Source organism: Bos javanicus, chromosome 29 (assembly GCF_032452875.1).
Source record: "Bos javanicus breed banteng chromosome 29, ARS-OSU_banteng_1.0, whole genome shotgun sequence".
Lineage (NCBI taxonomy): Eukaryota > Metazoa > Chordata > Mammalia > Artiodactyla > Bovidae > Bos > Bos javanicus.
Window position 1 is genome coordinate 34,677,480 of NC_083896.1, and position 23,056 is coordinate 34,700,535.

Genomic DNA, 23,056 nt, shown 5'->3' on the forward strand with positions numbered 1-23,056 from the left:
TTAATTGAATTGTCAGCTGTGAGATCATTAAAATAATTTTTGAAGCTATTTTACTTTGTGGTTTTGGGCATATATTTTGGAAGAGGTAGGTACAAAGAATTGAATGACACTGCTATACAAGATTTTCCTTTCCATCTTCTTGCTTCTGTGAACTTGGTTTCTTTCAAAGCAAAATAGGAATAGAATTGATCCTGAGCTCTCACTCTAGTTAGTATAATGACACTTATTGACGATATAATAACCAGAAAAGCCTCCTCCATCCCATTAAAAGCTATATTTCCAGTAAAAGTTTACTTCTAATGTTTAATTATTACTTAACAACATGTACAGAATATTTATAGCATTTTATCAATATTAACCTTATAACAATAACTCATTCTAAAAGAAACTATTATTATTCAGAACTTTACAGTCACAGAATATGAAAAAAAATTAAATTTCAATCTCTACATTTTATATATATTGTTGCAAATAAATATGATAGCTGATCAATAAAAGATTTTCAAGCATAAAATACTTTATCAGGATAAAATTCTGCAGATAAAATCCTGCAGAGAATATATATAATAGATACACAAGTTCAAGTTTAAAAAACGAGCAGTGCACATTTTATGACTGTTAGAAAAGAGCTTGTTCATAACTTTTGAAAGCAAACAATCATGAGTACCAAATCACTATGGTGTTTAAAATTGTATAGAGATATATAGAAAGGAACATTATGACATTTTAATTTTAAAATGTGAATATTCTCCATAGACCAAAAATGCATCCTTTGCAACTATTACTTAAACTTTAAAAATATTATGTCAGCTTAAAAATGGGCAAAGGATTACATAATTGACCAAAGTAAAAACAAGTCTATCATTTGCACTCTCCTGTGTATGTGGTCCCAGGGTCTGGGATACCATACCCTTCAGTTTGCCTGGATTTACTGTCTGCTTCCAGGTTGGCCAATTCCTCAAGCTGTTCAGTTGGAATTTAACCTTCAGGAGTCATTCCAACAGGAATTTGACCTTCATGAAAATACAGCTATTATTAAGAAAGTTGGCACATTAATTCTTATTTGCAAGAATTTACTCTCTTATTTGAGAGTAAATGAATGAGTTTGTCAGATTTTTTTTCCCACTAAGACATGCCTTTGGAAGTGAAGAGCAGAGAGCGCCAATTAGGGATTGAGTCTTCACAAGGGAAATGACAGTCGCTGTAGAACAAAAATGCACAGAAGGGAAGCTAGAGTCCCAAGGAGGCCAAGGAGACAACATGACCTCAGTTTTTCTTTTTCTTTTTTTTTAAATTAATTTACTTTTTATTGACGTATATTTGACTTACAATGTTGTTTTAGTTTTAGGTGTACAGTAAAGTGACAGGGTGTTTTATAAAACACACATATATATGTATATATTCATTTCAGTTCAGTTCAGTTGCTCAGTCGTGTCCGACTCTTTGCGACCCCATGAGCTGCAGCGCTCCAGGCCTCCCTGTCCATCACCAACTCCTGGAGCCTACCCAAACTTATGTCCATTGAGTTAGTGATGCCATCCCACCATCTCATCCTCTGTCATCTCCTTTTCCTTCTGCCCTCAATCTTTCCCAGCATCAGGGTGTTTTCAAATGAATCAGCTCTTCACATTAGGTGGCCAAAGTATTGGAGTTTCAGCTTCAGCGTCAGTCCTTCCAAAGAATATTCAGGACTGATTTCCCTTTGAACTGACTGGTCAGATCTCCTTGCAGTCTGAGGGACTCTCAAGAGTCTTCTCCAACACCACAGTTCAAAATTCTTCAGCGCTCAGCTTTCTTTACAGTCCAACTCTCACATCCATACATGACTACTGGAAAAACCATAGCCTTGACTAGCCGGACCTTTGTTGGCAAAGTAATGTCTCTGCTTTTTAATATGCTGTCTAGATTGGTCATAACTTTCCTTCCAAGGAGAAAGTTTCTTTTAATTTCATGGCTGCAATCACTATCTGCAGTAATTTTGGAGCCCCCAAACATAAAGTCTGACACTGTTTCCACTGTTTCCCCATCTATTTGCCATGAAGTGATGCGACCAGATGCCATGATCTTAGTTTTCTGAATGTTGAGCTTTAAGCCAACTTTTTCATTCTCCTCTTTCACTTTCATCCAGAGGCTCTTTAGTTCCTCCTCACTTTCTGTCATAAGGGTGGTGTCACCTGCATATCTGAGATTATTGATATTTCTCCCAGCAATCTTGATTCCAGCTTGTGCTTCCTCCAGCCCAGCGTTTCTCATGATGTACTCTGCATATAAGTTAAATAAGTAGGGTGACAATATACAGCCTTGATGTACTCCTTTTCCTATTTGGAACCAGTCTGTTGTTCCATGTATATATATCCTCACTTATATTCTTATATATTCTCTCACTTATATTTTATATATTCTTCTCATATATATATATCCTTTTTAAGATTCTCTTCCCTTATAGGTTATTACAGAATGCTGAGTAGAGTGCACTGGGCTCTACAGTAGGCCCTTGTTGTTTACCTGTTTTATATATAGTAGTGTGTGTATGTTAATCCCAAACTCCTAATGTATCCCCCCTCTTGCCCTTTGGTAACCTTAAGTTTGTTTTATGTGTCTGAGAGTCTGCTTCTGTTTTGTAACTAAAATCATTGGTACCATTCCCTAAGATTCCACAGGTAAGTGATATCACATGGTATCATCATTCTCTAACTTATTTCACTCAGTATGAGAATCTCTAGATCCATCCATGTTGCTGCAAATGGCATTGCTTCATTTTGTTGCTTAATAGTGGTGGTGGTGGTGGTGGTGGTGTAGTCACTAAGTCACTAAGTTGTGTCCAACTCCTATGACCCCAAGGACTGTAGCCACCAGACTCCTCTGTCCATGAGATTATCCCAGCAAGAATACTGGAGTTCCTCCTCCAGAAGAACTTTCTGACCCAGGAATTGAAACCACATCTGTGTTTCCTGCATTGACAGGTAGATTCTTTCCCACTGAGCCACCAGAGAAGCCCAGCTGAGTAGCATTGTATCGTATATACACCACATCTTTACCGACGCTTACGTTGCTTCCAAGTCTCAGCTATTGTAAATAGTGCTGCTATGAATGTAGGGGTTCATGTATCTTTTCAAATTATGGTTTTCTCCAGATATATGCCCAGGAGTGGGATTGCGGGATCATATGGTAACTCAGTTCTCCATATAATTTACACTAGTTTACATTCCCAGCAATAGTCACAGCCTCCAACTGTTGGGAAGGGTAGGCGAGTGTATGTGAGGTAGAGATCAGCTTCTTACCTTGGCGATCTTGGTGACGACCAGCTGATGTCAACTGCATTGTTTTCAGGGGTAGGCAGGGGCGTGTGAACAGGAGGAAGAATTCTGCTTGGCCACTTTCTCCTTCCCTCTCCTGAAATCTGAAGAGAGAGTCTTATTTCTACCTCCAGACTGTTGGCTTTCTACAGCGAATTTCAAGATCCGTGTTATAACTGTACTTGCAGGGCTTGGGGCAGCTTCGGGGACAGGCAATGACAGTGCGGGGGGGGGGTGTGGAGGTGAATGTGTCCCATGTTTGACTTAATGACAAGTGAAGCATTTGCCATATAGATTAGCTGTGATCTGTTTGAAATACCGATGCACTTTCTCTCCCCTCTGGCCCTGGGCCACTTTTCCCACAAGGTGGTAAATGCGCTCGAGAAATGTAAACTAATTTTCATATAAGCCTAAGGGGAAAAATAAGATATAAAGCAAATATACAGCAAAGATAGTCACATAATATGTTTCAAAATCAAATAGAAATGATTTTGTAGCATCAGGTCTTCAGGATGATTCAGGCCACTGTTGCCCTCTATTTAAGAAGTTTTATCAATAATTGATCCCTTTTAACACTGGGTTATGTTATTTCATTTACTCCTGGAACAACAACAGCTGCATTTATAATAGAATCTCTTAACACTCTCTCCCTCTCCTCCCTCCCTCTCCCCACTCTTCCCCTTTCCCCTTTCTTCCCCCCTCCCCTCCCCACTCTCACTCACAGATGTACCATAGATGATCGGGTCACCCGGGTGGCCTGGCTGAACCGCAGCACCATCCTCTACGCCGGGAATGACAAGTGGTCCATAGACCCTCGTGTGATCATCCTGGTGAACACGCCAACCCAGTACAGCATCATGATCCAGAACGTGGACGTGTACGACGAGGGCCCCTATACCTGCTCTGTGCAGACGGACAACCACCCCAAGACCTCCCGTGTCCACCTCATCGTGCAGGGTGAGTTGATTGGACAGGGTGCTGACGTTCCCGTCAGCGATGCAGAGGGCACATGATCTCAGTCTGTGCTTCCACCTCCTGTACAAAGACACAAAAAGCCATTCCTCTGCAGAATCCAGAGACTGAGTGTGTCCTGGATCCCTTCCACCTGTGGGTGTCTTGACTAAGCGCTGAGGATCTTCACAGAGCTTCTCAGGTTTATCTCTGGTCCTTCTGTTCTCATTCATAGGTTGTTTGGTATTGTTAAGTTGGTTGAGCTTTCTAGGGTTGGACAAGATATAGAAATATAATATATCGTATGTTAGTTACTTAGCACTCTGGAGTTAGGGCAAGATACTTTAGGAAATCGATTGTACTACTCTCTGTTCCTGTTATTTTTCAGAGGCTTAGCTCATGATAAAAGGTTAATAATATTGATGTAAAATCATATGATGTATGGCTGTTTTTGCATAGCTGATGGTTACGTGTGATCTGGAAAGGGGTTCTCAGTGTTGCTTGGCATTGCTGTTGTGTCTGTCTATACCCTTTTAGCCCCAGAGTGGAGCTGAGGTCAAGAGGGATATTAGTCAAAATGTATCTAGGTCTACATTGGAAATAAATTTATATAATTAAAAGGGGGCTCCCTAACTTCCTCTCCTGTTCTCCTTTAAAAATCTGAATTAATATAACCCATGCATAGTATTTAAGAGTTTTGCATTTGAATTTTACTTTGTTGGAGAAAAATGGGGTTGAAAAAATATCAGAATCTCAGATATCAACTATTCAATATTAAGAATTAAAAACTCACGCAGAGAGCAGCCATAAGCTTTGGGGAGGCATCGTAAGGCAGCCCTACAGATGAGCTTATGATGAGCTATCCCCTGCCAACACCCCCGTGACTGTGCAAAGCAATTTCCGTCAGGTATCTATAAATGATGCCAAAGAGGTACTGAGCAGACCAGCCCCCAGCCCCCAGGGACACAGCCTCCCTCCACCAAAGGGTGGAATCTTCTCAGTGTCTCCTACTCCAACATCTTGGAGCCATGCATTGAGCTCAGAAGGAAGAATGTATGTGACTTAGCATCAGTAAGTGCCTTTAATCAGATCCCATCTGCAGTCAGCTTAATGGATTTTTTTCAGGTTGTGATTTGTGTGCGGCATTCTTGCTTAGCTAGTATGTATTCCCTCATTCCTGCCTTTCTAAAATATATAATTTTGCTCATTTCGGTTGGTTTCATGGGGAGTTTGAGTAGCGGGTAAAGTCTTTTCATGCTTCAGTCATGTATAAAATTTCAAGGGGACCATTCTTTTCTTTTGGCTGGAGATCTTTGCTAGTGGGCCACCTGGGCTCTGACTCCATAGGCTTTGATAGTGGCCTGAGCATTGCCGGGGCTCTGTCTGCTCCCGGCAGGCCCTGGGGCTGACGTAGCACTTGAAGCTTTGCCTCCATTCAGCCTCCAAACCTTTCTCTGACCCACGTCCCCCCAGACTCCCACATCTGATGCCGCACAAGGACACCTATGCTCCCTGCTGTGTCTCTTCTCCATCCACATCTCACCAGTGGTATGGCTTGGGATGATCATGTCTCGGGAGCTACAAGGCAGCCTGCCATCTGGAGATAAAGACAAGTACCACGTCTGATGCTTCTCCTCTGGTGAGGCCCTCCCCAGGATCAGTCATCTGAGATGAGTGGGGATATCTGCAGAAAACAAGAAAGTGTGAACTCTCACCACCCGCCTGCCACCTGGGCTTGGTTCCAGAGCAGCTGAAATTCTCAGCCTAGGAAGTGACGCCTCCATGGCACCTCTGTGGCCTTGACAGCAAAGTTATCTACAAATTCAGGAAACTCGGCGCTGAAATAAAAAAGAACTGTCAGGCACTATACGGAAACAGACTCAAACAGAACAAGACTCTCGCTTTTCAGGAAAGAAGACAGATTGTACAAGCATGTCAAAGTCAACAAAGGCCGTAAAGGGCTCATGGCTCAGAGCTGCAGGGATAATACTGCATAAGAAGCTTGGAAGCAGTTCCTGGGGCTGGATGTGGAAGCCAGTGAGGTCTCTCCATGGGCCTCAGGGCCCTGGGTCATAAAGAGTCTGGGAAGAAGCAGGAAGCAGAGCAATAGAGTCCTTCATCCCAGAGGTCACTTTCTCAAGTCTCCACAATTCAGGCCAAGTGACTTCTGTAGCTCCTATGACATTCAACTCAGAGATCAGGAGGGCAGAGGAGGAAGGGAAATGCCTCCTCTTGGAAATCTTAGCAGACTGGGCTTCACATTCACGGAGAAGCTAAACAAAGGTATCTAGGGAGCTGCCTCCTCCATCATCTTGGTGAACTATTGCTGGCTTGTCTTCCTTTGGGGACCATTGAGTTTTCAGCAGGTGGAAGCAGAGACCCCATGGCTCAATTAGAAGGAAGCCCGGGAGTCTCTCCCTTCCCAGCAGCGGTCAGCTTTCGTCCAGCCTATAGATTAATTTTTCAGACTTAGTGTTAGTTCAGGTTAGATAAAGATAATGAAAGTTTCCTAATCCTCTTAAAGAAGATTTATCTGACCGAGTAGAAAGCTTTTGGAATACAATAAGGCATGTATAAAACTGAGGCCTAATCTTGCCTTTAATTTCCAACTGCTGATGGGTATTGATTTTGCAATGAGAAAAACTGAGAAATTTCCGAGCTGCAACTTGTCCATATATATATATGGTATTTATTTATCTCCTGTCCATTTGAAAGTATTAGAATCTCATCACCTCTAGCAGACAAGTGCCATGAGCCAAAGGGCGATCCCGTGGGCTCTGGGCTTTGTTGTTCCCTCCTCCTGCAAAGTGGAGTAACTGAGAGATGCTGTATCACTAAACTCGAAGTCTGTCTGTCCCTGTTTTATAAGGTGGCCTCTCCACATATCTGATGGGATTGATTTCCAAGTCCTTCTCTTTAAGGCAAGAAGCTGCATTTATTAAAAGAATATCACTGGTCCACGAGATACATCTTGACCACCTTGAAGGGATAACTTCAAGGCACCACGTGATGGTGTGTGACAGTGTAGCTGAGACTGTGTGCCTGGTGTATGATGCTCAGTCTGAGACTGCGTACCCAAGCGCTAAGGGAATTCAGAGCATGGGGCTTAGACAGCCAGGGTGGGAAAACCTATCCGGCAGCCCTGTGTGGGATGGGGTGAGGGATGCTCCTCCTGTGATGAGGAGCTGAAGGGCACAGTGATCAGGTCAGGCTGATCACTCAGGCTGTGAGGACAGCAGGCTGTGGGTCTCCCTGTAGGAATGGAGAAGGTTCCTTCAGGAGACATCATCCAAGGGAAATTGCAAGGGTTAATCCCAGGGCTTGAAAGAGGAAGAATTAAAAAGATATCACCTCCCTTTTAGAGTCTGGGGCAATGTTAGATGGTCTTGCTAGTAACTTTGGAGTTAGGCTCCTCAGCCACTGGGAAAGGAAGGTGTTAGGGTTGTGAGCTGTAGGAATAAAGAAAACACAGATGTTACACAGGAGTTACAGAACTGAGAAATGGGTATAATGCAAGACAAGAAGGGTATGTTTGAGATTCATCATAAATTTACTAGCATGAGAGTAGGTATGTTTTGTGAGATTAACTCTTCCTACTAGAGAGCAGTGGGACTTCCCAGATGGCTCGGTGATAAAGAATCTGCCTACCAGTGCAGGAGACTCAGGAGATGCAGGTTCAGTCACTCAGTCGGGAAGGTCCTCTGGAGGAGGAAATGGCAACCCACTCCAATATTCTTTCTGGGAGAATCCCATGGACAGAAGAGCCTGGTGGCTGAAGTATATAGTGTTGCTGAGACTCAGACACGACTGAGAGACTGAGTGTGCACTAGAGAACAGCAGGCATAGCACACGGTTTGGGGCATTCTAGGCTTTTAGCAAATGTTTGTAAAACGGACGAAGGACAGACTGATGCAGCAGATGAAATGGCAGAAGAAGGCAGTGATCCTGAAGTCCCTGCAAGCAGATAGGGGCAGGCAGGGAATAGTCAGGCTGTCCAGATGACTCAGAGTGGACAGTGATTGGAAAGAGGTCCTTGGAGGGATGAGGTCATCAACGTGACAAGCCAAGAGACATGTTCTAACAAGGATCAGATGAGTTCTGTGAGCTTGCTTAGTACTTTACAGCACTGGTCACAATCTTTGCCTCATTTGACCCTCACAACAAGCCCTGGGAGACATCAGGGCAGCGACTGTTATCTCCGTTTTGCAAATTAGATCACTGCAGCTTATGAAGTTAAGAGACCAGCCAGGGTCCCCTGTGAGTCAGCAGCAGAGCAGGTCTGAACCTCGACCACTTGGCTCCACAATCAGTGTCTCTCCAGCACCTGCCACTCCCTCCACTGGCAACCTCATCTAAAGTGATTTCTCTAACCCAGATCCATGGGGACTTACCAGTTCTCCTTTCTTTTTCCTGCTACTGATGTTTCACTGTACAAACAGAAACTGGGGACAGAGCTCAAAAAGAAAATGAGAGGGAAGGAGCAGGAGTGGGATGCTAGAGCCATAAAAGATGGAGAGGCTGAAAGACAAAGAAAATGATAATTAATTTACCAGTAGCTCATCCCTCCAGGGATATATGTTCTGAATGTTACCTCTTTACCCTGTGTAAGTACTGAGAATACTGGCCCCTTAGAGGATCCAGAATCCAGTTGTCATTCTGATTGTTGCGAACTCTTCAGCATCCTGGAGCCTGTGAACATCCTCCTGTTGCAGTTTCTGTCACTGCCAGGGATCCATAGATAGGAAAATCTGGTGCATCTTTGCTCCTTGGATGTTGGTATCTCTGTCTGCTCTTCTGGCTAGTTCAAAAATCTGTTGACTGCCAGACACTTGATTTCATGGATCAAACTCCTCTTGCTAAACCCAATTTTAGGCAAAGGGCTAGAAATGATGAATTGTGTTAACAAGTCTGTGCAGTTTCTATATCTGCCAAGACTGGGGCTTTGAGCCTGGAGTCAATTCAGGTGAGACCGTGTGGTACCCAAGTTTAGTTCAGCAGGGAAAGAAGTCTGATTCTCCACCCAGTCCGGTCCTATGTTCCACTGGGTGTCAGCCAGTCCCTGCACAGGGCACATGAGTGTAAACTGATCTCAGCTGATCCTCGTAACCTCCCTGCAGAGTTCAGACCGTACTCACATCTCACAGATAAGGAAACCAAGGCTCAGAAAGAGTCAGAACTTGCCCAAAGATGATGGAGCTACTAAATGCTTTCAGAAATCTCTGCGAGGCTTGTCTTTAGATGAAAGCTCTCAAAATACACACAGTGAATGTTCTCTGCATGATCTCTTTTGACTAGTCTTCACTGAAGCCTTGGGAGAGCGAACAGGAAGTCTCCACATTCCAAGGAAAAAACCCTGAGATTCAGAGTTGATTTCTCCAAGTTGTACTGGCTAGCCAGTGTCAAAGCAGCCCAAATGCCAGGAGTTGTTTTTCGTTTTGTTTTGTTTTTATTGAAGTAGATTTGATTTATAATATTGTCTTAGGTTCAGGTGTACAGTGAAGTGATTTAGTTATATATGTGTGTATATACATATATATATATATATATATCTTACGTACATATATATGTTTAAATTATATTTGTATTTTGTAGATTGTTTCCCTTAGATGTTATTAAAAATATTGAGTATAGTTCCCTGTGGTGTAAAATAGGTCCTTACTGATTATATATTTTATAGACAGTAGTATGTATATGTTAATCACAAACTCCTAATTTACTCCTCCCTTTCCCCTTTGGTAACCATAAGTTAGTTTTCTATGTCTGTGGGTCTATTTCCATTCTGTATGTAAGTTCACTTGTATCATTTTTTTAAGATCCCACATGTAACAGATATCATATGATATTTGTCTCTGTCTTACTTAGTTTGGAGAATTTCTAGGTTCATCCCTGCTGCTGCAAAAGGCATTATTTCATTCTTTTTATGGCTGAGCAATATTCTGTTGTATATCTGTACCACAGCTTTATCCATCCATCTGCTGATGGACATTTAGGTTGCTTCTTTATCTTGACTATTGTGAATAGTGCTGCGATGAAGGAATTTAAATTCTAGACCAAGTGTTGGGTTCACATGCCAGATTGCTAACTCATAGCTGAGTAGAAGGGCAGGTAAATGTTACTATTTGTGAGAAAGATACAGCAGTTCTGAGGTGATGTGGAGAGGGGTGGCTCCTCAGGAGACCATTGTGCGGTGGAGTGGTCCTGGCTGAGGCTGGTCATGATGGATGGGGGCCGGGCACCTGGGGGACCATCTCCAAAAAGTGGGCAGGGCACGCCTGCCCAGGGGTGCCTACTTTCCGCCAGGGCCTACCTATTTCCAACTCTTCCTTTGTTACTCACCTCTTTTTCTCCTCTATTTTCCCCTTTTGTCCCAAATATTCTTTAAATAGTCATTTAAATTAACATGCATAATTGTGGGCCTAAAGAAAAGCGGGCAGTCAACCTGAAATCCATTTAATTTATTCGGCCTGTATTTTAAATTATAATCACACTTGCTCTTTACAGAGGCAGAGTGGGAATGTGGAAAAGAACAAGATCAGGCATTAAAAAAACTCCCTCCTCAGCCTGAGCTCTGCTCCTCTGTGCCCCTGGCATGTTCCCTTCCTGGCTTCTTATCCCAGGTGAAGAAGACAAGTGAATGTAAATGATTTCCTCCAGGTATACACATGCACACCTTAACCTTACTCCTGTGTGTGTGTGTGTGTTAACAGATATATATGAAAGACATCCTTTTCTTTCCTGCTTCACCTGATATTTGTAAACCCCCAAACTCACATCAAATGTTGAATATATGCTCGATTCCTAATTTCAGGGTTGGGTAAACCAAGAAAGCAATTACAACTTAGAAGAATCAGGACTGAAATCGGTGCCTGCAGCAGGCCGTCTGTCCCCAGCAGAGGGAGGCACTTGATGAGTTGTCCTTCACAAGGAGGATGTCCCATGCAGGTCCCTCCAGATCTGGCCTCAGGGCTGGAATGAGACTCACACTCAGTCTATGCAGCTGTCCTGTCCCTTCCCTCACATTGTGTTATGCAGACATCTGTTGGAATTAGACACATCTCATGGCTGAAACCAGAGAAGGCAATGGCAACCTACTCCAGTACTCTTGCCTGGAAAATCCCATGGATGGAGGAGCCTGGAGGGCTGCAGTCCATGGGGTCACTAAGAGTCGGACACGACTGAGCCACTTCACTTTCACTTTTCACTTTCATGCATTGGAGAAGAAAATGGGAACCCACTCCAGTATTCTTGCCTGGAGAATCCCAGGGAAAGAGGAGCCTAGTGGGCTGCTGTCTATGGGGTCCAACAGAGTCAGACACAACTGAAGCAACTTAGCAGCAGCAGCAGCAGCATGGCTGAAACAGAATCAGTGGTCATCTCCACTCAATCTTCTACATTATCACGTCTTTCCTGACGTCATGCGTAGTTGCTGACAACACAGTACAAAACAATAAAAAAAAAATTCTCATTTTATCAAGTCTCTACTTCCCCTGTTGTGAGGAGGAATATGGGACTATGTTCAGCTCTGCTTAGAAACTAAAATGATAACATACACAGTTTTTCAGGTTTCGTAATTGCTTCTTTTGTGGCTCATGGAATTCCATCCTCCTCTCTGAAATATGCAGGTCCAGCCTCCCGCTAGCCTGGGTCTGGAGACTATATGCTCAGTTCCTCCAGTAACACTCATGATCTTTAAATTATAGGAGCAGGAAGAGCTAGGATTTCCCAAGTTGAATGAGACCAAGGCAGTGTCTGATGCTGGATGAACACAAGTCAGGGCTGGAGATAGTTTGAGCTTGTCTGCCAAGAGGGCAATAGTTCCGTGTGGGAGCCCTGGCTTCAGTTGGGTCCATCCAAGTGTGTGAGCCGGTTTGGAGCGCACCGCAGAGACTCTGTGATCCAAGATGGTGCTGCCAGTCCTGGCACATGGTCTGGGGACACATACAGGAGCCAGGAAGGGAAGTGGCAGAATCCAGAGCTACCATTTGCTTATTTGCAGTGGAACTGAACAAACAGAGTATCATGAAGTCTGCCCTCAGAATTGTCACTGATATGGAGATGTGGGAGAAAATGAAAATGCCCGTTATGTTCTAGTTAATTTGCACGGTGATTTCAGCAGATGTCACTAGCTCAAGTGAATATGAAGAGATCTTTCCTATTGCTGTCAGCAGGGGAAGCAGCGGCACTTTAGAAGGGAAACTTAGTAAATATTCATCAATTCTCGTCATAGTTGAAAGTTCATCAGGACCCTCCTATAGTCAGGATCCCACCTAAGATTTCAGACTTCACTACCATAGGGTTAATCAATCATAGCCTAGCAACAGAGCCGTCTGTGAATTTAGAATGGCGATGTTTTCCTACGCACAGCATGTGGACCCATATTTGAAGACTCTCACTTGTAACCACAAGCCTAGTTCCGAGCCTCTCGTTACCAGGTTTTACCAGAAACACAGTGTCTGAGCAACAATACCTCTCTACTGCACTTTTTCCTGCTTTGGCTTCTCATCAAGGTAGCAAAAGTCTTTGACTGTGTTCTCTCTCCTCATTCTCTTCACTCATCATTCTCCTCTGGAGGTTCAGACGTTGAAGAACAATAGAAACAAAGTAAAACAATCCCAGGAAAAGCGGTCAAAGATATGCCTTTGAATAATTAGAAACCACGGTGTCATGTCTGAGTACCAAGCATGACGGCCACTTCACAGACAGGATCCAATTCTGTTTCCCAGTTAACCCAAGCAGGCGGGATGCATTTTCCTAATTTTTTGAATGAGGAAACTGAGGCTCAGGGAGTCTGAGAGTCAAGAGCTGAGAAGAGCTGTGATTTGAGCTCTGCTTCATCTGTATCGAAACCAGCACCTAACCTCTCTGTGGAACCTCCTCTGGGTTCCCTCCCTTTTCAATAAGTCTCAGACCAGACTGACTCACTTGTTCATTTGCAAGGCACATGCTTGCTTTGCCAGGTTATCTCGGTTTACAGAATCTCAGTCTCGTATCTCTGCAGTCAGGATCTATCCTCCTTAAACCTCTCTCTCTTCTACCTTATGAATCTTAGTGATTATGACTTCTTCCTTGGAGTTAATATCATTGCCACTGAAATCTACATTTCTATTTCTTAATTTCCCTAGTTCTAGCCTCCTATTTCTGATTCTTTCCTGAACTCTCTAAGGTGGGTACCCCCTAGGTATCTTTGTGTGCCCCACCCTGGACTTCTCTTCTTCACTCCAAAACCTCTTCCTCCTCTTTTAATTCAAATTTCTATTCACCAACACACCATCCTTGTATAAAACCTTGGCTTCAGTTCTGACTTTCTCTCTCTCTTGATTAGCCATCACAACAGATGTCATGTCCAATAAAGTCATTCTCTTCCTTCCTGTTCGTTCCCACAACCACAGCCACCAAAGTGCAGCATCTTACCCTCTAGTGACTTTTCACTGTCACGTCCTAATTGCTACCCTACCCTCAGTCTCTGCCTCTTTATAATTCATTTTAACACCGTTGTCTAAATATTCCTGGTGCGCACGTCTGATCGTGTCACTTCCCCCTGCTAGCAATTTTAATGACTCCCTATTGACAATGCAATCAAGTCAAAATCTCTTACATCACTTTTCCAAGTGCTAAACAATTCAGGAGCAGCCCTCCTTTCTCAGTCTTACTTTCTATTGCTCTGTTTTTATATCCTACACACAACTTAGCCAAACTTGTCCTTGTTAAACCTCCGCCCCTAGTGCCCTGCATTGATTTTCATTTCTCAAACAACTTGTCTGTCTTGAATGCACTTTTCTCTGAATGTCTAAGTTCTCCAGACCCTGTAGAGCAGGATTATCCAGTGGACCTTTCTGTGCTGATGAAAATGTCCTGCATTGTCCAACATGGCAGCTATTAGCCACTTTGAGAACAGGGTTGAGAACTTGAGGTGTGGCTAGTGAATGTTCAGTATTATTTCATATTAAAAAACTTAATTAAAAATAGCCATACATGTTAGTGGCTGTCATATTGAACAGTGCAGTTTAGAGTTGCTAAGTCCCCAAAGCCAAAGGCCATCTCTGTAATTCCAAACCTTACCTGCACTTGCCTATAGTCCCTGAAACTTCCCATTTCCTACTTCAGCTACTGCTGGGCCTAACTCTTTTCCTCTCCTAGATTTTTCCTTGAAAGCAAGAGCCAGAGTTGGCTCTCTCATTTTTGATATAGTCAAAACTTAGGGATTGCAATCTGAATTGGCAGGACCATATAGATAACTCTTCAACAAATTTATATTGTGCTAGTAATCCATGAAAATAGGGCATCCTCGGTGATCAAGTGGTAAAGAATTTGCCTGCAATACAGGAGACACAGGTTCAATTCCTGGGTTGGGAAGATCCCCTGGAGGAAGGCATGGCAACCCACTCCAGCATTTTTGCCTGGAGAATCCCATGGACAGAGGAGCCTGGCGGGCTGCAGTTCTTGGGGTCCCAAAGAATTGGACAAGACTGAGTGACTGAGCGTGCGTGTGTGCGTGCACACACACACACACACACACACATACACACCACAAAAACATATCAACGAGCTTGGATTAATTACCTTCTCCTCATGCTCAGGATAGATTGCTGTATAGTTAAGCATCAAAAAACATTTATTTCTACTGAATAGGGAAGTTATTAGTGAAACTGTTTAAAAAATTCCATAATTTAGAACTTCAGGGGAAAGATGTGACACAGACATTCTTTTTAGTGATATTAGAAATCACCCCAAACAAGATGGCCCAGAGGGCAGCCCTGGCAGGCAGAGTTGGAAGGCATCCCTCCCCACCATCCTGCAGCAATCTGCTGATGGAGTGAATGCCGCATGCTGATTGGCCAGCAAGTACACATTAATGACCAGTTAGCAACTGTGTTCAGGTCAATTAATTTATATTTGTATTTTGCAAGTGAAAGTTGCCCTGTTAGATTATTGATTCTTTGTCCCTGTATTCAATTTGTTTTTAATTGCACCATTGCTGGGCCAGACCCTCCCTCCTGGCAGACTGGCAATAAATCCGCCACCATCTCAACAATCAACAATAAATGTGTCTCTTCATGTCATTATTAATATGCCTCTTGGATGGGTTCGTTACTACAGCTCACAGTTTGTAAGAGCCGGATGGCACACCGCCAGAAGAATTCCTTTTCCCAAGGGCTATTTTGTCGTGATAGGATTGATGTTCTCAGGCCTGTGTGTGTCTGAGAAAAGGGGCCTGGGATTTAATTTAATATAGCTGGAATGTGAGCTCCCTAATCCTCCCCTTATCATAAACAGCTTTAGAAGAAGATTCTGTTGGAAGAGAGATTTTTACCCTCTCTTCCGTTTCTTCCTCTTTTATACTCACTTTTTTTTTTTCTTTTTCTTTTCGAGCTTCTTAATTCCTTCTTAATTTCTGCTCAGATAGATGCTTTTCCCCTCTCAAAAACAACATAACAGCTACCTGGGTGATCTAAAATCCCCAGATAAGGGAGCCATGTGTCCCCCAGAAATTGGAGTTTTATTACTGGTTGATTGTTAGTTGGAAGCAGAGGGGAGTTCCCTGTGCTTGATGAGTGAATGGTGATTAACAGAGCTGCAGAAAAGTGGCTCTCATAATGTCACCTTAATTGGGGTCAGTATTGAAAAAGAATAAGAAGGAAATGGCTACCCACTGCAGTACTTTTGCCTGGAGAATTCCATAGACAGAGGAGCCTGGAGGGCTACAGTCCATGGGGTCATAAAGAGTCGAACACAACTGAGGAACTAACACTTTATTTCACTTTCTTAAAGAGATAATCATAAATTCCAGTGTTGTTATTGGTTTTTTCAGTTATTAGAATTTTTCAGGGGGAAGCACAGATTTTAAGTGAATGTATAGGTTGGCACAAGAGACCCTCTGTGTCTACACCAAAGGAGGAATCTAAATGGAACTGCCTACTGTATAAGAGCTTGGCCATGGCCAGAGATCTTGGAACCATCCAAATGTTGGCCATTTGCAAGGCACAAGTAGCTTCAAGATGAATTTTGGCATCCCTTCCTCAAATACAAGGGCTTCCCAGGTGGCTCAATGGTAAAGAATCTCCCGGCCAATGCAGGAAACACAAGCTCAATCCCCAGGTCAGGAAGATCCCCTGGAGAAGGAAATGGCAACTCACTCCAGTAATTTTTACCTGGAAAATCCCATGGACAGGGGAGCTTGATGGGCTACAGTCCATAGGAGTTGCAAAGAGTTGGACACAACTTAGTGACTAACCAACAACAACAGCCCTCAGATATAGGATGAACAGTCAATGTTTGGTTCAGGATAGAGATTTTCATCCTCAATTTACTGTGAACAGTGCCCATGCACAGAACTTCTTGGTGCAAAGCTCTCCAGTTCAGGTCAAACTGGGCTTGTTGAAAAGAGAGGGGCAGGAGGGCAGGGTGACACCTGCTGTTTATCTTGATAGGCATCTAAGTGGCCCAAGGAAGTGGGAGTCAGGGGATGTTGGACTCAGGCCGGGATGGTTTAAAAGAGAAGGTGCAAGGGGAAGCTGGGAGAAGACCTGGAGATGCCTGCAGAGGGCCACGGGTACAGAGAGAGGATGCTAAGGGAGGCAAGGGAGTAGAGGAGGTGGGGAGGGGTGGAGAGAAAGAGGAAGAGGAGACTGGAGAGACCAACCCAGGGCTCAGCACACTGCCAACACCTCCCCAGGGAACATGGGGAACCATGTCCAGCCTTCTCTAGCACAAGCACCTCCATGCCTGGATGCCCTGGGTTCTCTCCGCCAGTGGCCCCTCTCCACTGCCCCCCTGCTGCTTTGTTGCATCTTGGTCAGCGTGGCCTCCTGAGAGGCAGGGAGACTAGATGCAGGCACTGTGTGGAATGCAGGCTCAGAAAGTCTCTGACCCACGCTCTCCTGTCTTCCTCCACACCGGTAAGAACTGATCACATCTCTGCCGACTCACGGCTGGGCTTGTGTTTCCCACATGCTGTAATATCCAGGCTAATCCAACAGAAAAGGCAATGTCACTGATAAGCAAAGCCTTAATTCAAACACATACAGAACAAAATGCACTTATCAAGCTGTTTCTCAATAAGAGGCAAGAAAAATTGAACTCTTGGTTTGACTACTTGCTCAGTGATCTTAAATGAGTTACTTAATCGGGCTAAGTTTCAGGGTCTTCATTTTAAATTTGGGGAAATAAATCCTGCCCTTGCCTTCCTTCTTCTTAGGGTTGTTCTACATTAAGTGGACAGAAACAAAGACAGGGGCTTCCCAGGTGGCTCAGTGGGTGAAGAATCGCCTGACAAAGCAGGACATGCAGGGGATGCAGGTTCGATCCCTGCATCTGGAAGATCCCTTGGAGGAGGGCATGGCAACCCACTCCAGTATTCTTGCCTGGAATAGTCTGTGGGCAGAGGAACCTGGCCGGCTACAGTCCATGGTGTCACAAAAGAGTCAGACACAGCTTAGCACCTAAACAACAACTCTATCATAGGTCCTGTGCAACTTTTAAAATGATTTGTTTTAGACTGTTAGGATAATTAACCTACCTTCTGAGTTTGCATGACTGGTGTTATGCTAGGGTGATTCATTAATACTTATAAGTCTGAACCCTCTACTCATCCTTACACAGTCTTGTCACATTAAAATATAGCCACTGACCCCTTACATTTTAATAAATTATGCTGGGTTTTATGGATAATAATGGAAGGCATTATTCCTTCTGAATATATCTGAATGTGTGCAATATTCCTATTTTTGAAGTTTGGTGTCTCTCTTATTATTTTTATTTTTTAAATTAATTTTTATTGGAGTATGGTTGCTTTACAACATGCTCTGTGGTGACCTAAATGGGAAAGAAATCCAAAATAGAGGGGATATATGTATACATATAACTGACTCATTTTGCTATGCGATAGGAACTAACACAGAAATTTAAAGCAATTGTCATTCTTGTTATTTTTAAGTATTCTTCTCTTAACTATTTTATATTGTTGTCATAATTTTATAGTCTCATGTCCAAAAGGTACTTCTGAATAAAACATCTACAATTAGGCTTATTGAAAGAGAATTAAGAAGTAGACAACTTTGAGTCAAAAGAGAAATAGCACAAAATCATTATCAAAGGTTCTGTTTTCCTTAAGAACCTTCCATCTGACATAAATATGCAAAACTTAAAGATATTTCTAAAACCCATGTGGCTCAGACGCTAAAGGATCTGCCTGCAACGCAGGAGACGTGGGTTCGATCCCTAGGTCAGGAAAAATCCCCTGGAGAAGGGTATGGCTGCCCATTCCAGCATTCTTCCCTGGAGAATTCCATGGACAGAGGAGCCTGGTGGGCCACAGGCCATGGGGTCACAAAGAGTCAGACACAGTTGAGCGACTAACACCAGCATTATATACCAAAAGGCATAGCTTCATTTCTGATGAATTATCCTTATTGCTCTCACATCCAAAATAAAGTAAGAGAAGTCTATGCTTGCATTTCAATAGGAAAAAGAAAAAAAAGTCTGGCTGCTGTGCACACGTCCCCACGTGTCCACTTTAAACGCCCCACCAACGGGAGTGTGAATCGAGGGGCCTGCGCCCTGGCCGTTGCTAATCCAGAGCACCGACAACTCACAGCAGAATCAGAGAGCACAGAATAGCTACTTGAGGAATAAAGCTTCTCAGCCCTTGGTTCCGCAGCAGCAGGGTGGAAAGTGAGGGGACAGGAAAATCAAAGTCCCTTTAAAAAAAGTGATCACGCACGGAGGCAAAATGTCCCCACAGCAGGAAAGAAAGTGGAAAACACACCAAATCAATCACCTTCAAAATAAGGCTTACAGTCTTCTGCTGCATAAGATGTAGGTGGGGAGGGGAGAGTGAGCCCCGCAGCTTGAAAAGTCTTTTATTAAACTGCATGCCGGTTGCCCTGGCTCAGACAGGAAAACGCAATTAAGGTCAGGCCATTAAGAAGCTGCCCAAGGATGGCGCTGAGAAAGGACAGGAGGAGGCCTGCAGGAGCCCAGGAAACTCACTCTGAAAAAGCGCCAGGCGGGGAGAAGGACCTGGGAAGGGACGGCCCTGAACGGAGGCCCAGTGACATGCGGAGGGAAGGCAGAAGGGAATCCATGCTTCTCAGGGCCCCTGGAATGGCCCGGGCATTTCTCCCAGTCCTGTCTTCCCTTGGCCCCGTTTGAGATAATGTGTCCCCGTGGGACATTCATGGTCAGGAGGGTGGTCAAAGGGCAGGCACAGCATCACGTGGGTTTCACTCTGGCCCCCTGGTCACCCTTCCTCTCCTTAGACACATTCAGGTTCACGTCTACCTGCTGACCCAGAAGAGCAGGTGTGGAGCCCAGGTAAGACTCACACCCACCCCACCCCCACCTCTGCTCCATCGGTGGGACCAGGCTGAGCTGAACGAATCTGCTCATGAGGAGCCTGACCTCCCATTGGAAGCTCCAGAGACACATGTGCTTGAGAGCTGTCTCTGGTTTGGGGATTTGCTGGCTGTGAGGTGTGGCTGGCTCGTCACAGAAAGCACCAGGCGATGGTGACAGGCCCTGCTCCCTCCTTCTCAGACCAACCCCGGCACACCCCCGTGCCTGCCCTGTTGCAAGGCCTCCTCTACAAAGACCTGGAGGTGTTATTTCAGGAGCTCAGATCTTCCAAGGGTCACACTGCCCCGATGTCGCTCTGTGACACTGTGCCAACACCTCTGGTCACACATCTGATTTCCCCACCAAGATACAAACTGTGAAGTCGGAGACCACATTTCCACCTCTCTGTGGACACAACCGTTTGAACAGGGCCTAAAGTGGGTTAGATGCTAAAGATGTTTATTAAATGTGTCTGGTGTGTAATGAACAATCAATAAGTATTAAATGAGAAGATGATGGAAATATTCAGAGGAGGGGAACAAGTGGATGTTGGCATGTGTGTTCCCAAATCAACCCCAAGCTCACACTGGACATGTATAGCCATGAGTATGGTGCTGACCAGCACTTCTTCCTTCCTCGACGGGCAGAGGATGAATTCTTGAGTCAAGAGTGGGTGAGGCAGTGTTTGTCTGCACAGCAGCCTGGCCGCTGTCTCTTGTACTGATGCTGGGCTGCAGGGTCCTTCCTGCCTTCCCCGGGCAATGTCCTCACCATGCTCTCAGTCTCTTTCCCTTTAGAGGAGCTTAAAGCCTTTAGGTGGCCTCTAAAAGGCTCAGGGTTTGCAGGATGCCCACAGCGCCCAGGCTCCAGATCTTTCTATCCCAGGCCTTTCTGACTCCATTTACTGCTGCAGGAGCCTGGGGAGCCATGACCGGGCCACAAGAGCAGGTTTCTGGAAGCTTTCTTGCAGAAACAACATCAGCTGCAAAGTGCCCCGTGTGGCCGCAGCGAGAGGGGTTTTATAGACTTCTCTGATGTTAGGAAGGTGAAAACCATTTCCAGGTGTAATATAATTTGGAACATGCTCCCATTTTCTTCAGAAGCTATTGCCCTGAAGTGGTTTTCTGTCTCCGGCCGTGAATGTTTCCGGAGCTGCAGCTATGTGACTCAAAGCCATCTCAGTACTGGCTGAGTAGGGTTTGTCGCTGAGTCATTTCTCGCCTCTTTCCACGAGGGCCCTGCTAACATCTCCTGTCCTGACTTTGTTGCTGTTATTGTACGGTCCCTCAGTTGTGTCTGATTCTTGTGACCCATGGATTGTAGTCCGCCAGGCTCCTCTGTCCATGGAATTCTCCAGAAAAGAATACTGGAGTGAGTTGCCATTTCCTTCTCCAGGGGATTTTCCCGACTGAGGGATCAAACCTATATCTCCTGCATTGACAGGTGGATTCTCTACCACTGAGCCACCTGGGAAGCCATGTCTTTACTTTACTGCATCCTAAAGTGTCCTATGTCCCTCTTCCTCTTCAGCTTCTTCTGTCCTGCACCCTCCAACCCCAGGTTGGCCCCTCACCCACCTCCAGCATCAGGGAAGGCCTGAGGGCAGCCATGTTGCCAGTACATCACCATACATTTACATCTGGTTGGCCTGCAGACAGGTTGATTATGCAAAGTTCTCTCAGCAGTGGAAGATTCTGCTTGAATTCTGGAGCTTTCTATTACACAGAACACAGCTGGGAATGAAAGGGCGCAGCCCCTGCTCTCCCTCAGAGGAGGGTGTGAATGTGGTGGATTTGGAGAGATCGATGGACCAGATGTCAGCAGGTCAAGGCCAAGGACAGAATTCATCCACCCAGGCCCTGGCCTCTCCCTGGGTGCCACCTTGCCCAAAGTTCAGAGAAAAGGCAGAAAGTGTGCCCTCTGGCCAGCTGAGACATTCTCAGCTTCTCCCTTTAGGTAAATTTAGAGGGTCTGTTTGCTGAAAGAAGTTCTCAGGCCACCAGCCTGGCTTTTCATCAGGTGTCGAATGCTGTACTGTGAGGTCCTAGTCCATTCTATTTCTTCTGAGCCAGGTAGGACCCTGAAGTAGGGCCAGGTTGCCAGATTCCGTTTGTATAAAATAACCCCATGGGTATAAGAGCACTGTGTGCTGAGTCCAAAGATCTGGAAGACATGTCAGTGTCCATGATTTATACCCTGAGGCACTGGGTCAACCTCCCTGGATCTGGTTCTCAGTCTATAAAGTAAGCAAGCAGAAGTGGACGGTCTCGGAAGTTCATTCCCACTCTAAAATTCTAGAGTTTTGTTTTAGGGGTTATGGACTTCGTGTATGTCTTTTTTCTCCTTCTACAGATGGTTTTATATTGTAGTCTGCCCATTGTTTCATTTGTTCACACACTGCATATTTAACACCGACTGTGTGAAACCATGTTCCGTGACAAGTCTTGAGGACCACACCTGTATTAGGCACTTTGCTTCAGACAGAGGATAACACAGATCTGCCTTTCGTAGGGTTACACCTATACTTCCTCCCACTGTGTTCTAAGCCTTGGGGGAAGAGATGGCTTGTGCCAAGCTGAGAGCCTGCAATGTGCGATGGGGATGCTAACACACAATGTTTGCAGAACAGAGTTAAGACAAACCCCACTTTCATTCTAAAGTTTGCCCTACTTTTGTGTTTCTTTTAATGGGAAAAGAGGACACTGACAAGTAAGAAGAGTCACTCTTAAATTATGGAGTTTCCCTTTTCATTAATTAAGGGAGCACTCTGGGGAATGGTGCAGCAGGTGAATGGCTGACCTACTAGTCCATCTTACCCTAAACATTCTAAGATATTCCAGGTGGGTTTTATCTCCTGGATAGCAAACAACGGCTTCTTAAAAAATCAGTTAAACTACTTCATCATTTGTTGAATGTCAGTTATATCCGTGATGTGTTAGGAATTATGAGAAGACATGTTCAGGGAAGGTTTCATTCTTGAGGGGAGACAGAATACACCCTCATGAACCAACTAGAGACAACTGTTTACACTGAGCACCCAGGAAAGCATACTTAGGTTTGGCCGCCTGTGCTTTGCCAGCAGACTGACACGATATTTTCTCTGGGCTGTCGTGGGGGCACCTCCAAGTCAACGTGTCCGGAACTGAACTCACGTCCATCACGCACCTGCGTCTCTGCTCTTGGGGTTTGGCATCACTGTTCGTCTAGTTCCCTGAACCAGAGCCGTAAGCATCCTTCTAGAGGCCTGTGTCCTCGGCCCCTGTAGCGAACAGGACAGCCTTAGTCTCCTGGAGCTGCTGCACAAAATAGCACAGGTGGAGGGTTAAATGATCGACACTCATTGTCTCACAGTCTGGACGCTGCAAGTCTGAGCTCAAGGTGCCAGCAGGGCTGGTTTCTGGGGAGAAGGCTCTCTTTCTGGCTGCAGCAAATGGCCTTCCAGCTGTGTCCTCACATGGCCCCTGTGTGTGTGTACA

The 23,056-nt window shown here is 44.7% G+C and overlaps 1 protein-coding gene across 7 annotated transcripts in view; it reads left to right on the forward strand.

The window, feature by feature from the left end:
- The window catches only part of OPCML (opioid binding protein/cell adhesion molecule like), a 1,065,415-nt gene that overhangs the window by 808,416 nt on the left and 233,943 nt on the right, over window positions 1-23,056 (forward strand). For all 7 annotated transcript variants that reach the window (XM_061406442.1, XM_061406441.1, XM_061406443.1 and 4 more), the window contains one exon: window positions 4,021-4,253. In XM_061406442.1, coding sequence (XP_061262426.1) covers window positions 4,021-4,253 — 233 coding nt within the window. The remainder of the gene's footprint in view (window positions 1-4,020; window positions 4,254-23,056) is intronic.